General features: G+C 41.4%; 2 protein-coding genes across 3 annotated transcripts; one reads left to right on the top strand and one right to left on the bottom strand.

The window, feature by feature from the left end:
* Positions 1-272: 272 nt before the first annotated feature.
* On the top strand, positions 273-9,262 carry septin2 (septin 2). 2 transcript variants are annotated; one of them, XM_005476016.4, is made up of 13 exons: positions 273-426; positions 1,231-1,273; positions 1,945-2,059; positions 4,147-4,233; positions 4,331-4,454; positions 4,687-4,821; positions 4,942-5,059; positions 5,318-5,419; positions 5,994-6,139; positions 6,302-6,424; positions 7,444-7,504; positions 7,882-7,976; positions 8,117-9,262. In XM_005476016.4, the coding sequence occupies exons 2-12, from the start codon at positions 1,250-1,252 to the stop codon at positions 7,966-7,968; spliced, it is 1,122 nt and encodes a 373-aa protein (XP_005476073.1). In that variant the 5' UTR covers positions 273-426; positions 1,231-1,249; the 3' UTR covers positions 7,969-7,976; positions 8,117-9,262. The 2 variants fall into 2 exon arrangements, with proteins under 2 accessions (XP_005476073.1, XP_003437838.1); XM_003437790.5 differs by having other exon boundaries at positions 274-426; positions 6,302-6,385.
* A 2,222-nt stretch (positions 9,263-11,484) lies between these two features.
* On the bottom strand, positions 11,485-17,133 carry stk25b (serine/threonine kinase 25b). Its single transcript, XM_003437789.5, has 11 exons — positions 16,726-17,133; positions 15,785-16,015; positions 15,630-15,686; positions 15,405-15,513; positions 13,934-14,091; positions 13,623-13,808; positions 13,054-13,199; positions 12,828-12,933; positions 12,681-12,752; positions 11,881-12,017; positions 11,485-11,786 (listed from the first exon to the last, which is right to left on the bottom strand). Exons 1-11 carry the CDS (start codon positions 16,753-16,755, stop codon positions 11,747-11,749), a joined length of 1,272 nt encoding a protein of 423 aa, XP_003437837.1. The 5' UTR covers positions 16,756-17,133; the 3' UTR covers positions 11,485-11,746.
* Between the last annotated feature and the right edge of the window lie 285 nt (positions 17,134-17,418).

Genomic DNA, 17,418 nt, shown 5'->3' with positions numbered 1-17,418 from the left:
CATTGATACGAATGTTAGCTTAATCCTGTTATTATATCATAGAGGACATTTTTCAAGGGCAAAATTTAAAAATTTTAGATCAGGTATTACAGCCAAGTCTTTTACTAACCTATTCTTACTAAACATCTGCAGCAATGACTTAACTATATTGACTAACACAAAATAATCTTCCTCTCTGTTTTTAGTAATTTTATTTATCTATATTTTCTAAAGTCTAGTTTTTATTTGATTTACCCTTTTGGCACCTAGTTTTAGTTAGTTAGCAGTTTCAGTGGCTCGGCTGAGGGCTGAGCCTGCTGCGCTCCTCTCGCCCAGTGCATTGTGGTCTGTGTGCTAAAGGAAGCTGCTGCAGCGGAATCTGAAGAATTTGAGGTGTCCGCCAAGTCTGCTGCTCATCGCTCTCTGTACTTCCATCTACTCTGCAAGGTAACCGTGCACTTTTCAGCATTTCACAAGTTATTTATCACCGAGTGTGTCGGCGCCGTCGCTGTTAAAACGACGAAGCTAACATTAGCTTATTTGATTTCCTGCCCGGCTAGTTAATAGTAATTAAAGCTTAGCTTAACAGTGTACTGAGCTGCTAGCTTGGGCTGCTAGCTTGTTAAACAGCGTTCAGTTGACTGTTGATAACCCGGAGGTTTGTTACCGCTATAGCAAAATTTTAAAATACCCGAAGCTGGTTTATTAAGCAGTATCAGTCACATTTAGAAAATCGGAAAATCAGCTGACTTGTAATGCTAACTCAACTAAACTATCTCGGAAACATATTTAGTTAATTAACCGGAAAAGAAATGCTCGGTTATATGCAGAGAAAACGTCTTCTCCCTCGTACGGTGGGTGTGTTTCTCACAGTTTCAGTTCATTCTGAATAAGGCTGTTCGAATAAGATACAACAGCCTACAACACAACTAGCAAAAGAGACAGATATGATGGTAATTACAGAAAGGTTGGGTTTGAAGGCTCGAGCTTCATCTCTTCCCTCAGATCATAGAGCTGTAGTGGGATGCAGCTGTAATGCAGACACCTAGAGCAGGAAAGCAGTTTTTTTTGTGGTGAGACACATCACTCTCACAAGCCACTCCGAGCACAAAACAGACTTCCTGTCTCTCATACTCTGAAGCCTCTGAGTATGTGACTGCATGAGTCCAACCCCCATTTTAGAAGAAGGGTGAGAAAAGATTTTTTTGTGTTGCTTGGTTTATATCTCTCTGTTTTTGTCTTCTCTTTCAGCCTAAACAAGGAGGAAAAAATGTCTCAACCTGACAAAATGAAGGTAAATCATATCAAACAAACCAACCAACCAGTTTTTCTATCTGAACCAATAGGCATGCTGTAATACTAGATTCCTGCCTGTACTTCAGTGACTGCCTACTCCATTGCTGTAGCTTTAATGGTAGTGAAAAGGAAACCCAATATGCCCTCTGAGTCGAAACTTCTTGTTTTTTAGGCATAGATATTACCGTCCTGTTAATGGGTACATTGTCTGCGTGCTGCTCATTATCCTCATGACTCACTCATGCAGTTTTCTTTGTACTGAAAGGGCTAAGGGCAGTGTAAAAACACACTGCTTATCAAGCTCACTCATCTTGACCTTCTTCCTGAAAGGACAAGGAATGGAGGCTTTGTCCACCTTATAAACTGAATAAAGAAGGTGCTGCTTTGTATTATATTTGAATTTTCTGGTATACAGCCTGGCTAGCTACAGGGATTGGTAAATGGCTTCCTTTGATGAGCTGCGTGTAGAAAATGCTGGATGAATGGGGTGGTGCGAGGTCTTTTGGAAATAGCCTCTTAAATAACCCCGTCACACTCAAGCCTGCTCAGTGATTTAAGCTCGCTCGCATATAATTAGCTGTCGCCTCACATTTATCCTGCTCAGTTTAATCGGAAGTAATAATCATTTTACACTTCTTTCTTTTTACTTTTCCTCCCTTTTCTCTACAGCAGGGGCAGTTCTCCAACCCCGAGACCCCGGGGTATGTTGGATTCGCCAACCTGCCTAATCAGGTTCATCGAAAATCTGTAAAAAAGGGCTTTGAGTTCACCCTTATGGTTGTAGGTGAGTGCGCTAATGCTTTTCCCACCACATTTTTCATGTTGCTGTGACGTGACGCCGTTTTTTATTTAGTCTGGAAAATGATAATGTATCTCAGTGATAAGAATGTTAAAGCTAGAGTAAACACGGCCACTTTGTGGAATGTATTTTGTCTTTTTTCGCCCATGTTATTGGGTTAAATTCATGTTGGGATCTTGGCTGGTCGCCTGAACAATATGCAGTTTTTGCAGTCTGAGCTCATTTTGGCTACCGTAGCTTTTTTCGTTTGTGTGTCGTGAGCACGCTGGTTGTTTTGTGTTCTATAATTCATAGGCGTGCACTTGACTGTCTTACTGTGCATGAAGTTTTTTTTTTTCTGGGCAGACGTAGTCATCGGTAAAGCTGCTCAGCTGATGTTGGCAGCAGTGTAAACTCTTGCTCTGGTTCCTGTGACTGTGTGAACCCCTGTGCTTGCTGGGAATGGGGGAGGGTCGAAGCTCCCCTCAACACTGCTCATCCTTCTGCTTTAAAATAAACCAGAGAGGAATGTAGCCTGTGTGCCTCGAGGGACCCATTCAAACAGTGGACAGCGAGGCCTGCTGGTTCTTGTAATGCAGTAATATACCCTCTGTGTAACCCCCGTTATTAAATCAAATCAGTGTTTTCCTGGGTGAGCGGCTAGCTGCTGCTCTGCTCCACATATAGAAATAATAACGTTGCAATGAAAATTAAAAGCATTGATCTCTGCTTTAAAACGCTGTGCAGTCCTCTGTAGCCTCTTCCTTTCCCACACGCACTTGAACTTGCAGTGTGCATAATAAATATGTCAGTTTGCTCCCTTACCTGGCAAATTGCCACTAAAGAAGACCTCAGTAAATCTTTTGTCACAGCCTGGCGGGAGCAGCAGTAGCAGCTGTTTAAGACTCTGTCTGCGCTCGACTTCTGCTTTTAGCTGGATGTAACTAAGAAACTAAACAGTAGTTTCTTGTCTTTACGGTTGCTTTGAATCTTTTTTTCAAGACAGCAGGCAGAGTGTTAGACTGAAGCGATGCAGCAGATCAGATCAGACGTTTGTGTGGTGTGCAGGGGGTTTTTTCTTTGCCTGATTATCAGACTGAGTTACGATTGTCTTTCACTTGAGTAACACCTACTACTGGTATTCCGATCCATGGTTTAAATTTTGTCCTGTGAAGACATTGATACTGATGTGTAGTTCATTCATAAATTACATCGACTGAGGCATTCAAATAACGTCATTCTCGTTGTCATTAAATACAGTTTGTTTACCCTTTGTTTATTTTGTTAAAGAGCTGGAGGTAATATAGTTTTAGAATCACATCAGTCCTTTCCCCTGTGATAGACTGGATACCTGTCCAGGGTGTACCTTGCCTGTTCCCCATAACAGCTGGGATAGGCTCCAGCTTCCACCCGACCCTGAATTTGAAAAGTCATAAAGAAAATGGAAAAATGGAAATTTCACCACAAGCTTTATTTTTACTACACAACATTATGATTTTATTAGCGATTCAAACCAAGTCCCCTGGGGATTACCATCCATGAGCAACTGACCTGCTAACTCAAGTTCATTAGGTAAAAAGGTACACGCCTACATTTTCAGCATGTTAGCAGGAAGATATGGTTGCTATACGTCAACACAGCAACACAATTGGTGTTATGTTTCCTGTTTAACCTGCTGATTTTGGAATTCTGTAGATTTCTATTTGGCTTTTGAATGTCAGGTCTCTTTTGTGTAACCTCTCTGGTCAATTTAAGGTTCTTACCCTTAACTCATGAACAAACTCATATCCTTCCCAGCTTCTGACAAGGTTTCAGTCACCTGACGGCTGGGGAAAGATTAATGCTGAAGTCAGATTTAGAGTTTGGTTGATGTGTATTTCCATCTTGTGTGAGATGCAGTGTGTGTTACAGGCAGATGCCTCATTTCCTGCGGTGCACTGAGGACGTCTTTGTTCTTTTGGTTGAAACTGAGCTCTGCATTGGAAGAGCCTTGCACTAACTGGAACCTGACTGTGCATTTGTAATTATTAGCAGTGTGTTTATACAGCGCTCATTTACTTCTTGTGACAGCTTTACCTTCCTGTTATCTAAAGGTGAATCTGGACTTGGAAAATCCACCTTGATCAACAGCCTCTTCCTCACTGACCTGTACCCTGAGAGAGTCATTCCCGGAGCAGCAGGTAAAACACACACGCACATTTACACGCTGAAAACACATATGATTCATTTTTTGTGAAGCAGTTTGAGAAACCTGTGTTTGATCTTTCTTCCTCATAGAAAAAATAGAAAGGACAGTTCAGATCGAGGCATCCACTGTAGAAATCGAGGAGCGAGGAGTGAAGCTCCGCCTCACTGTGGTTGACACACCAGGATACGGAGACGCCATCAACAGCCAAGACTGGTGAGAAATCATTGTAGGGTGGAGGCTGATGAGTAGATGAGGTATTTTTGGATTTGAATTGCTATCTTATTCCTGTGATCTGTGAGTGGTGATGACCCACTAACGTTAGATGGCTCAAAATAACACTGTGTTGAAATCTTAAGGATAGGGGAGAATCTATTATTAGCCAGGCTTTGTGGTTGCTTTTGTTCAGTATAATTTCTAACTTTTTTTTTTTTTTTGATCCATCCAGTTTCAGCACCATTATCAGCTACATTGATGACCAGTTTGAGCGCTACCTCCACGACGAGAGCGGCCTAAATCGTAGACACATTGTTGACAATAGAGTTCACTGCTGCTTCTATTTCATCTCCCCACTCGGCCACGGGTGCGTCCTGCTATGCCCACTTGCACAAATACTGTATAGGCCTAAGTCATTACAGTGAAGGTCCTTTGTTCACGCAGATTCTTTGTCTCTCGTTGACCCTCTGTTTCCTTTCCCTCCCAGCCTGAAACCACTTGACGTCCAGTTCATGAAGGCCATTCACAACAAGGTCAATGTGGTTCCTGTCATCGCTAAGGCCGACACACTCACCCTCAGAGAGAGGGAGAGGCTCAAGCGCAGGGTGAGGACACCAGAGTCACCATTGTTCGGGGACTTTTCCATTTCCTGACTTGAAGAGTCGTTACAGTATCATGTTATCATACTCACTGCTTTATCCATCGGGTGCATCAGAATATTGCAGGTACTACTGTATCAGCAGGTCCTGAGAAATGATTCTGAGGATCATTATCTCGTGTCTGGAGACAAAAGAAAGCAGAGGATCATCATCACTTTAACATAACGGCCAATAACTGTTGTTTTACACTCTCGTGTTATTAAGATTCTCGACGAGATCGACGAGCATGGCATCAAAATCTACCATCTTCCCGATGCTGAGTCAGATGAAGATGAAGATTTCAAAGAGCAGACGAGGATCCTCAAGGTACTGACTTCATTATCTGTGCAGGATTTCAACCTTGGAAAAAAAAAGTTTCTTTCTGTCTTCTTCCTACGCAAATAGCGATGGGAGATTTGAACAAAACATTACATCGCTGTAATTCTTGAGCTGAGTAGCAAAACATGGTTTCTATCTCAGTGTTTTCTGTGAATGAACTTGTGAGATGGCACGTGTGCTTAAAACAAATGCATCAAAATAAACACTGGGTAAGGGTTCAGTGTGTTACCCACTGCAAAGAGGAAAGCTATCAGACAGCCCTTTCCAACAAATATTACATTTTTGTAAAAACAGTAAGTTTATATGTCGTAAATGCAGGATTTGCTGGTTTAGCTGGCTGGTTAGTTAGGGTGAGGTGGTAGACAGCCCAATCCTACCCTCCTGGTCATCTTGTGAAGCTTTGATTATTCACTGTAGAAGCTTTGGTAGTCGTCTGGGACAGCTCTGCTTCTGTTAAACTTCCAACTATCAATTTAGGGATTGGTTTTGAGTATCATAATTATCCGTGGTGTGTGGTTGAAACATGACAGCAGAAATATGAGCTACTGCTCCTCTTCTCCAGGCTAGCATCCCATTTGCAGTGGTAGGGTCCAACCAGCAGATTGAGGCCAAAGGGAAAAAGGTCAGAGGTCGTCTGTACCCTTGGGGAGTGGTGGAGGTGGAGAACCCAGAGCACAATGATTTCCTCAAACTGCGGATCATGCTGATGTGAGTGCTGAAGTTTGTGAGTTGACTAAACTGTGTACATAAAGTAGTCTCATTTTCCAACCGCTGTAACTAGACGGCCTCCGCCTGCCTTTGGAGGGAGTATGGCGGTGCCTGAGCTCTCTGCAAATCTGTTTATTGTTTGACTTTTCCTCAATCCCACAGAACCCACATGCAGGATCTCCAGGAAGTAACCCAGGACCTGCACTATGAGAACTTCCGTTCGGAGCGCCTCAAACGGGGTGGCAGGTTGTCCTCCCATGGTTACATTCTGCCTCTGTCTCCTGCGTACGTACTTCCCTGTCTGCTTGCTTTTCTGCACCTCCCCCTCCTCAAACAGCAAATCTCTGAGCTGGGTGTACATTTACATCCAGTATTCTGTATTGTGGAAAAACACACACACACTAGGTGAAACTTAACAAAACCCAGCTAAACCAACCAGAAAAGGAAAAATAAAGAGTTATTCCTGTTCATTGGGTAGTCCGGTCATTCATTTCCTTTTTTCCAGTATCAGTTCTGTAGTACAGTAGCTCTAACCCGTGATTTTTGCATGTGAACTGTAATAGACTGTAGCAGAGGTAGTTGGAGGTGAATTTAGTACTGTTAGCTGTAGTTGGTTTTTTTATCTTGTATGTAGTTTACAAATCTGCGCAGGTTAGAAACAAGATTACTGTGTGTAGCATTTAACATAGCGTGGGTACCTCATTATTTAACCCCTAACGTAGACCCAAAGGACTGTTTTTAGACTTTTCTTCTAAAGGCAACACAGGATAAGGGAGTGGTTTTACTGTCTTCATATTTGCCGTGCCATCTGTCCAAAGATGGTGTCTGGTGTTGAATTGCCTTATTCCCCAGTGAGTGGACTGATGGAGGTACTGTTTTATTTTTGATTTTTTTAGTTTGGGGGAGGTCCTGCTCTTCCCCTGACTTTTGCACTCACTGCTTCTCTCTTGAATCTTCATGCTTTCACCTCTGTGTAGTTATTTGTTGTAGCTGCCAACTCTTCTCTGAGAAGCCTTGTTCCTGCAAACAAAACTAACCCACTGACCCGCTTTTCTACTTCCTCAGTGTGGCTTTTGTTGTGTTTGCTTAACGCTGCTTAAAATGGCAACACTCTGATGCAGAGAAAACACAATTTCTCTGCTGACTAAATAATCGTGCTTCAAAAATCACTACAAGAGCATTTATAACCTCTCCAGTTGTGTGTTTGCTTTAATGATTATCTTTTTAATTATGTCCTGCATAATTAAGTCATTGATCTTTCAGTCCAGAGCATTGCAGTAACTATAGTTGTGTCTGTAAAGCAGAAAGGGACCCGAGCCGGAGGAAATGGACAAGGATATGATCCTGCAGGAGAAGGAGGCTGAGGTGAGATATTTTAGACACTACACTACAAGCGTTGTTTTCAAAGAAATGTGTTGTTTAGGTTTCCTCAAGAAAGTTTTTGGGTCAAGATAAAGATAAGGCACATTTATTGCTTGTGTTTGCAACAGGCAGCTAATCAGAAGATTTGTTGCTTGTTGCAAGCAAGGAGGCGAATTTAAAGGGAGAGGAGATGAAATGGCATCTTTCAGACAGGGGATGGAGTGAGGGTGTGCACCAAGGCCCAGTATAAGACAAATAAGTAGACAACCTTGCAGAAACAACAATAAACAATATTATATGATAGAGTCTATAGAAAAACTTCAAAGTCACAGCCGTGAGAGTGTCCTGACTCACACCTTTTGATGTTCTGTGTCATTCAGCTGAGGCGAATGCAGGAGATGATTGCCAAGATGCAAGCCCAGATGCAGAAACAAGGAGACGGAGAGGGAGAAGGCCAACATGTGTGAAAGTGATGGTGAGACCTGTGGAAACACTCAAGGCCGATTCTGCTGCAGACACATCATCAGTTATTTTACAGCATGCTAGATTTCTGAACTTGGTTATCTTCAGATGTCCAAATATTAATATTCTTACTTTTCTTTTTTTCTGGATTAGGTATTTGAGCCACTGCTCGAGTTTGACCAGAGAGATGGAAAAGCTGTAAAGCTGCCTGGTCATTGACTCCTCTTGCTTGCCACTATTTTATTATTATTATTTTTGTAATTTCAGCTCCACATGGGATCTGGAGTCTTTTTTTTTTTTTAATGCATACAGTAAAGTATATTCAACAGTGTTACATTTATATATTTACACACGGTTCTATTTTTTTCTTTTCTTTTTTTTAAATTGTACCACTTTAGAAGAAATCGTTTACTGAAATGAAGTCATATGACCAATATTTTAAAATGCTTGCATATTTTATATTGGGAGATAGTTAATTTTTTTTCCCTTTTGTTTGCTGTTCAGAAAACCAAAGTATTGCTGCTTCTATGCGAAGACTTTAGTGCTGAAGCGTCTGTCGGAGCACATGCTAACACATGCTCTGTGAAGGAGTGTCATTGAGAGAGATAACTGTAGTAGCAGACGTAGCTGAAAAACCTCTTTTATTCCATTGTTACATGACTGTGTCAATGTTATTCCTGTCAGGAGAAAACATTATTTAACAGTTTATGAGTTCACCATACATGCTTGCCATTAAATGGGGCCTGTCCTGCTCAGTATTGATGTTAACCCGCTCATGCGCATGCGATTCTCAACCCATTAAAGAATTACGATAAATTTTAGGGCAGTGTTTCATCCATTTGTGCTTTTATCAGATCGGTGTCAGTATGTACAACTGCCTTCGAGTGTGGTTAAGCTCCTTTTGATATGAATTAAACTGTGATCCATAACCTTTTATAGTCTTCCCCATACGCCAGACAAATGAGGCGCGAGGCCTCTTTGGTGCTTTCACTTAACTAAATGCATTTAGTCCTTCAATTGTGTCGTCCTCGGTGTAAAGTGAAGTCATGTGACAGGAGCAGTGAGCGAGTTTATTGGTACAGTGAGATTTAAGAAGTTGAAACTTCTACCTGTCCCTACTGCTGAACGCTTTGTGGTTTTAGTGACCGCAGAGTTTAAAGGCGACCTGATGAGGTCAGTGTAGCCAACGATCCCCTCACCAGCCGAGATGTGAGTTCTGACATTCCTTTGTGCTGTTTGTACCTGACAGATTTTGTTCTTGATACATATATTGTAATAAAAGTTTTATTAAGTATCAAACTGTTTTTTTGAGTCTGCTTTTTTTTTTTTTTTTTTTTTTTTTTTTTCCCCCTACTTTTTTGTTTTTTGTTTTATTTCTAAGGGAGAACTGTTCAAATAATAAGATTTAAATAACAGAAAGAAATGTAGGTGTGTGTAATCACTGTGTTTGTGTGTGTATACGGAAAGACAATGAACACAGTTTTAATCATTTTTGTTTAAGATTTAACGTTCGTGAGAATATGAACCAGGTAAGTTTGTAGCGTTAGGGAAGATCAGGTGACTGTGCCTGTGATTACCGTTGGCTGAATTTAAGCTGCTCATTTTAAAGCATTTGCCAGATCCCATTTACAGAATATGACTAGACGAAAGCAGCCATGAGCCACACTGCGATTGGTCATGCAACACTTTGTAAAATTAATTTGTCTAAATTCATAAAGAAAGGTATGCCTCAGAAGTAACACAACTTGGCTGATTACTGATTCAGGGTGTATGATACACTGGATCTTAGACAGGCAACACTTCCCACTGTAACCTAATCAGTGCCTGCTGGTGTTCAGTTAGACCATAAACTTTATAAAATTAGAGGAGCCTGAAGCTGCTCGTCATGCACATCAGGTGATGCTCTGCTATGTGTTTTATTTCAGTGAGATTAATTACCTCTGGAAGAACCACCATGATTCTGCCCTCACAGTAACAGGGTGTCACTAATTACTGAGATACTGTGAGATATAGAAGTTAATTACCAAACCTCCAAGCTTATATTCCCATGTGCAGCAAGAGGAGTGGAAACCGAAGCAAATGATAGTGTAACAACATTTCTTTTTTTAAATAGAAGATTACCTTTTAAAACATTAATGAAGCACCAGCATCTGCAGCATTGGACTAATGTGAGCTTATAGTCTAGGTTAAAGCTGATACTGATACTTGGCAGAAGTCTTGAGCCACCCCTCATTTCTTCATGGTTATCTAGGAAAGCTAGAAAAAGGTGCAACACATTTTTATTAACACAATAAGGCAGAAAACAGTTCTAGCAAGTCTGAAAGATGAAATTGAATATGTGCTTTTATTCTTCTATATGGTTTTTAGATAGGATTACATGTTGGAACAAAATCTGACTGTACTTTTCCTAGTTTATAATTCCATAATTTTTGACACAGTCCCCATCACTGCTGGTTGAAATGCAGCCCTTGAATGGTTCATTGGTGCTGGTCTTTAAAAAAAAAGAAAACGTTCCACTGGAAATGAACAGGTGCAAGGACTGGACTGAAAAAGCAGCCAAGGTCCAAAATATGTCTTTTAAAGATGTCCTTGAGAACTACTGCTCAATAGCACTTTAAAAATAAAAGTCTGGCTCCTTGGAAGCAAAATATAAAGAAAAGAGGGGTGACTCAAGACTTTTGCACTGTATTTAAAATTAACCTATTATGTTTCTAGGTCCATACTTTCATCTTAGACCATTATTCCAATGTCTTTGCCAATCATTGTTACAAATAATCCTCTACCACCTTGTACTTGTACCCTTTTAGTTAATTGTTCTCTTTGAAACAAGCTTAGCTTCCTTCACCCTCCCCTAAAACCAGCTTTCTTCTCAATATCTTTCTCATACACAGGCTTGTATGGCACATGGGTGGGGCTTCTGTGCTCACAACTAAATGTATGTACCTGAGAAGACCATAGTAAGGATATCGCATCGCACCATGCAGAACCAAGAGTAGAAAAAAAACTTCTGAAACTAATAGCAGTCTTAAGTCTGGGCTCTTTTCAACCCACTGACGTAATTAGTGCTCAAAACAATGAAGGTAACCTTTAATGATCCCAGTATAACACAGAACAGTACAGGGATGAAATCCCCAGAGCAACTGTTGGACTTTATGCTGTTAAAGCAGCCAAATACTCAAATACTGTCCAGGAGCTCAGCATCATGCTATCATTTTCATTTCTAAAAGCACGCAAAATGAATTCACAGTGGTTTGAGGTTCCAGCCTGGCCTGGTTGATATCCCTGAAGTGATTTGGTGTTATACTGTGAGGACGAAGTGTTCCTTTTTGAGCAGTAAACTTAAACTTTGGCCAAGTGTAATCTGAGCATCAAGCATGTAACAGCACATAAATGACAGAAAATAAAGGAAAGTATTATAGGTCCTCTATAAAAAAGAAACACGAGCCAGTAGTTAAATTAATGACATGACAGCAAAGATAATGGAACATTTTCCATAGACTTTATTATAGTTGTTTTTTTTCCACTAACAGGTATACACAACGCTCTAACTGTCATGGCTTTTTTGTCTTAAATACTCTCCGCTCATAAAGAAAAACTGTAAAAATATTTAATTATAACTAATTAAAAGATCTCTTCAGGGGCTGGACTTGGAAGGGTGTACAGGTATGAGGGGATGGAGGTGGGTGGGGATTCGTCTGTGGTCCTTATCTGAGAAGCTGCGTGGATTTGGGGGGGGGGGATCTGAAAAAGGGTCGAAGGGTCACGTTACATCCAACAGGGCTTTCACCGCGAAGACGGGGTGGTGTTACCATTTAAAGAAAACCTAAAAGAACGACATGAAGCAGCAGGTCAGAATAAGATAAATGTGTATTTGCTGTTCAATATTAAACAGCCTAGCTGAGACGGCGGTACATCACCTGCACACTCTCTCCATCACATGTGTAACGAGACGGTCAGAGATGCCCGGACAGGACTCCTCTGCCAGGTTGAAGGCATTCTCCAGTTCCTCAATGGCTCCTACTCCGCCGCCACTTGCCCGCCGCTTCTCCTTCAACTGGTGGTAAAGGAAAATTCAAACAGGAACGATTTAGTATGCTGTGCAGTGAGAAAAAAGAAAGAAAAAAACCCAACTTCCTGCTGTTTAGAGTAAATATAATGAAACGGGTTCTGTGGGTGCAAGCTTTTTATTAGTATCATAACAAGGCCCACTTCACTCTTACCTGTTAATGGTAAAAAACAAGGCAGAGATTCACGGTGTCATGATGTTGGCCCTCTGTCTAAATCAGAGGTCAGCAACCTGTGGCTCACGTTAGCCACAGGTTACAATTAGGGTTGACCGTAGCCCTATTGATACAAATACTATATATATTGATTTATCCTCTCCCAATTACATCTGTCATCCGCCTGTTTGTCCCCCGTTACCCGTGTGTGCTTCTTTTTTTTTTATCCAACTGTTTGCTAGCAGGAGCTAAAATGCCTCTTGATGCTGAAGGTTGCCGACGCCCAGTCTAAATGAATCTAAAGGCCGCTGTCGGCCGCTTCCTTGCCACAAGGGGTCGCCACACTAGGTAATGCTGCATGTTTGATTTGGCAGTCTTAAATTGGACGCCCTTCTTTTTGGACCCTAGTGACCTTTCAATTGTCAAGCAAATACGCTGACTACTACATTTTGTCTAAATTAATCTGAGATTGTATAAAAAGCAACAGTATGGCCTACCTCTCTGAAGGTGGGTGTTACCAAAGCAGACAAGCACTGTGACTTTGGTTGCCTTTTCACAGAATCTCCTGACTGTAAAGAGAAAACAGAGCGTAAGAAAGGAAAAAAAGATTTGACCTGGTGTTGCCGTCTCTCTGTCTGCCTTACCTCTGAATCTGTGTGCGTGTAGCCCTTCTGTAACTTGTTCATAGAGGTGGGCCTGACTGTGGGGAAGGTCCACATGGGACACTGATCTACGTCACCATCAGCATCCCTGAAAGAACAGGACAGAAAGAGGAAAAAGATTGAAAGGAAGAGTCAAACATACCCCTGAAACCCTGACAGAAACACCCTGATTGTTAATGCAAATAAGTGTGATGTTGTTGAGACTAACATGTCCGAGTCGTCAGAGCTGGACTCCTCCCCGTGTCCCTCTGATTTCCAGCGGCGGTAGCGGTCAATCAGCTCTGTCAAATAAGCTGTCTTCTTGGTGTAACGTGTGATAAACTTGTGTTTCAGAAGCTCTTTGGCTGTTGGCCTCTGTGCAGATAAGAAATTCAGTTCGATTCAATTCCATTTATACAGCGTCAAATCACAACAACTGTTGCCTCAAGGTGCTTTATATTGTAGTGAATAAAAACATGAGGAGCATAAAATCGTACAACCAAGGGTAATATCACACAGCCCATAGTTTTTTGAAGCTGGAGTGCTGTTGTCTACAAACACAGGCTAAAGCAAGCTTCAGTGTCAAATTACTCAGAAAGGTTTTGGCGCCTTTCAAGAGCACACGTTGGATCATGTTGGAATATTTGAGAAACAACCAGAACAATCTCTAATTCCTATTAAGGACCGGACATGCTAATCCAAAATACTTGGTAGGATAAAGAATTCATGTTCAATTTGTCTCAGTGCAGCAGTTATTACCAGATGTATGATGCTGATGTATGTTGGTGTTTTACTCACAAAACGGGGGTCTTTATTTAGACAAGCCTCTACAAATTCTTTAAAGGGTTTGCTGTAAGGGCCTTCCAATGTGGGTGGAGTGTTTTTGGGGATTAGGAAGAGGACTCTCATGGGGTGTAGATCAGAGTTGGGGGGTTCCCCTTTGGCCAACTCAATGGCGGTGATGCCCAGAGACCAGATATCAGCCTGGGAGGGTAAAGACATAAAGAGTTGTTTGAGGCATCAAAATTCAGTTCCTGTTGGTTAACATCAAAATGATCTCTCTTCATGCTCTCAGTGTAGACACAGCTTGTTCACAAACGTTTGCTCACCTTAAAGTCGTAGGCTGACTGCTTAATGACCTCTGGGGCCATCCAGAAAGGCGTGCCGACAAATGTGTTCCTCTTGATCTGAGTGTCTGTCAGCTGTCCCGCCACCCCAAAATCTGCTAGCTTCACATCACCCTGCTCTGACAAGAGCACATTGGCAGCTGGGAGAAAGGCAGAAAAGACAGACAGTTAAAATACAACCTAAAGTATCTGGGTCTGCTTTTTGTATCTGTTACAGCAGTCTGGTTAATATAACGTGCTAAAAATAAGATGAGGCCAGAACATCTGAGATAATGAGTAACAATGTTGTTACAGCTTATTCAGGCCAACTCTCAATTTTGAAATCTAAAATGAATTAATAATTAATTTTAGATTTTGGAGACTGGAGTGCTGCATTCAATTTCACAAGGAACTGTAGATAAAAGGAGAAAATCAGCACAAGAACACAAATAATACGGAGAATAAATCCACCCCACCAAGTAATACACCCAAGTTTTAAACTCCTTATTTGTGCGATTACTTAATTACAAAGTGTTACATTCTTTCATAACAAGGAAAGAAGAGAGCAGAAAAAGCTCCACACACAGGAATATGTAAAAGTGTATACAATTCGCACACGCAGCATGTTGTGAGATTTCGAGCTCACAGATGGTGTTAAAAATGTACACAGCTTGTTGGCATATTTCAGTGTGTGCACTTCTTCTCTGCAGCATCTGGTTAAGGCTGGCTGTGCAGCAGCTCTCTTATCACAGCGTTCAGTTGTTGACATAAAACGTTGGATCACAGCATTGAGTCTTGTACTCACAAGAGCGTACGCTATAAACCAGCTTTGAATTATACCCGAGTTTGTACCAGCGTAGAGCTTGACAACTGTGTTAGCTGACAGCTATGAGACTCTTTGGGTTTGTTCACACCTATAGTTTGTTTTCTCTGGTATAGTTGGTGAGTTTGTAAACTTGGAGTTCTTCCCTATGATTTGGTATCTTTTCACAAAGAGAAAAAAAAACAAAACACATCAGGATGTTCAGTCCGCTCACTGGACAGATGTGTAAATATAGAAAGAAGGTGCTGTGTTCTAGACTATTGGAGAATACGTAAAATTTACTTTCATTTCACGGATAGCTGCTAGCCCATACAGACCTTTGCACAACTCTAGTACTTTGCTGCATCCCTGACTACACAGCATACGTACCTACAGGAAGTTTTTTTTTAAAATCTCAAACTTGTAACCTGGTAGTTTGTTTGGGTCGACTACCAGGAACATATTCACATCATAAATAAACTATTCTTGAGTTCATTTAGAACTGCACCAAGACAACCTCTTCCAAAGGGTCTATGTGCGGCTGTTTTGGTCTGTGCCCGAGTGCAATAACTCGGTTCACATCTGCACAAACAAACTTCACCAAGGGATAAAATGAACCAGTTTGATTTAAAAGGACCGAACACCGTAAAGATTGAAGTGAGTGCTCATTACCTTTGATATCTCTGTGAATCTTCCTTTCAGAGTGCAGATACTCCAGCCCCTTTAGTATTTCCCTCAGTATAGTAGCAATGTAAGTTTCTTCAAGAGGCCCTGGACGCAGCTAGGATGGTGACAGTGCGACAAAAGGATGAGTTTTCCTTCTCGAGTATGAAAAGTGCACTATTGGAGGAGTTGTCTAAAACTTTGTAAGCTGCATAAAAATAGAAATCTACTTACTAGATCCAGAGCAGATCCTCCACCTAAATACTCCATGATAATCCACAGCTTTGTTCCCTATGGCAGGAGGAAACAATTGAAGGAACAAACCACTGCATGTGTTTGCATCTTTAATCATCTCTGCAAGTGTCACTTCAGTATTTACATTATCTCACCTTCAGATATGAGCCATAATACTTTGTAACGTAAGGACTGTCGCACTGGCTCAGCACCGTGATCTCCTGCTGAATGTCTTCTATCTCATCCTCTGCCTCCTCCAGGTCTATAATTTTAATGGCCACCACCTCCTTTGTGCGGTTGTTGATGCCTTTGTAGACCTCTCCAAACGAACCCTTGCCGATCCGCTCCTGCTTGGTGAAGTACTCCTCAGGGTCCAACCGAGTATTCTGGCCCAGTGAGAGCAAAAGGATTTAAGTACAGAGTATATACCACGGTGATAGCCCCCCGTAGTTTAATGTGTGTGTTTATGAGTGGGCGAGTCTCAACACAGAAGAGATGTTCACAGTTGTCCCTTATCTCCATATTATAGTGTTTGCATGCACTGCCCAAATATAAAATATGATTTATAATTAACCTTCTTATCTATGCCAGTGCCCATCTATTCAGTCACATCCCTTTATAATTACCTAGACTCTAGATCGAGCTTTGTGCCAGGATGTAATTTAAGAAGTGTGACTCCTGAAAGTTCAGTGGTTTTGTCTTTCCATAACAGCAGGAAATGAGCAATGATTTGCGAACAAAGACGCCTTCAAAGAAGTCACTAAGTTTAAAAAATATTGAGTATCTTAGTAATTAAGACTCAACTCTAAAAGCCCAACTCTGAAAAAATAAAATGTTATTACACACTCATACAAGATCAGAGATTATTATTACATATTTGTCATTTGTTGATGGCTTTGTCAGTTGTACACCTGACTGCGCCACCGGCAAGAACATTATATATACATAAATTCACATCTGTGGATACTAACACTTGCTTTTATGGCCTAGCCCACCACCCAGGTTATTCATGGAAAGCCTGAGAAGCATCGGGGGTTCGGCTTGTCTTGGATAAGAAGCAGGGAGGTGACAGTTGGAGAAAAGATCATTTCTCTACCTGGTTCTGCATGTCTCGAAGGTGTGCCATCCCCTCGGCTGGTTGGACGGGAGAGGGACGGCCACAGTCCTGTCTTCCAATAGTCAATAAATTGTCCTTTCGGGTTTTTCCTCCCCTCGTAGCTGTCTAGGAAGCTAGCTAGGCTGGCTAGCCAACTAGATAAACACCCAGTCTCCTGGCTTTAACGGGGCTGTCACTCCGCGCACTGTTTTCGGCCTCCGGGTAAAACGGAGGACTGAGCAGCCGAGCTACTGACCGAGAGACTCCATGAGTATCGGTGGTCCGAAACAGAGGGGAAAAATAGCTCTTTCCGTGAATTAATAATTAATTCATTTCAAGAAGCGCTTAGCCCGTTGTTCAATTGAAGCTTGAGGAGGACAAAATAATGGCCCAGATCGAGAACGCATGCGCGAAGTTTTTTTTTTAATTCGTTGAATTGTGGGAGTTGTATTTCTACATGCTTTAGAGACATGTTTCTTCAAACCTTTCAAGTTTTTCCTGTACTGAAAATGGTACACGGAAAAAATAAAATAAAATAAAACTACATTCACAATTTTAAATGACAAAAACACGTGATCTCGTTGAAAACAGTTCTAACAGATCTAACTATATATACATCACTACCATCACATAATACCATACATGCTGCCAGACAGCATTAGAACACCACTGAGGATTCATTACATACAAAAA

Source organism: Oreochromis niloticus, linkage group LG18 (genome assembly GCF_001858045.2).
Source record: "Oreochromis niloticus isolate F11D_XX linkage group LG18, O_niloticus_UMD_NMBU, whole genome shotgun sequence".
NCBI classification, from domain to species: Eukaryota; Metazoa; Chordata; class Actinopteri; order Cichliformes; family Cichlidae; genus Oreochromis; species Oreochromis niloticus.
This window is presented reverse-complemented; position numbering and strand designations above follow the sequence as displayed.

Bases quoted from the DNA above. Each gene is read 5' to 3' on its own strand.
- septin2 (XM_005476016.4), top strand. From the start codon at position 1,250: ATGTCTCAACCTGACAAAATGAAG. The intron at 5,060-5,317 runs GTGAGGACACCA...CGTGTTATTAAG, and splicing joins GGGAGAGGCTCAAGCGCAGG to ATTCTCGACGAGATCGACGA. The intron at 6,140-6,301 runs GTGAGTGCTGAA...TCAATCCCACAG, and splicing joins AAACTGCGGATCATGCTGAT to AACCCACATGCAGGATCTCC.
- stk25b (XM_003437789.5), bottom strand. From the start codon at position 16,755: ATGGCACACCTTCGAGACATGCAGAACCAG. The intron at 15,687-15,784 runs GTGAGATAATGT...CTCCTGCCATAG, and splicing joins ATTATGGCTCATATCTGAAG to GGAACAAAGCTGTGGATTAT. The intron at 12,753-12,827 runs GTAAGGCAGACA...TTCTCTTTACAG, and splicing joins ACACGCACACAGATTCAGAG to TCAGGAGATTCTGTGAAAAG.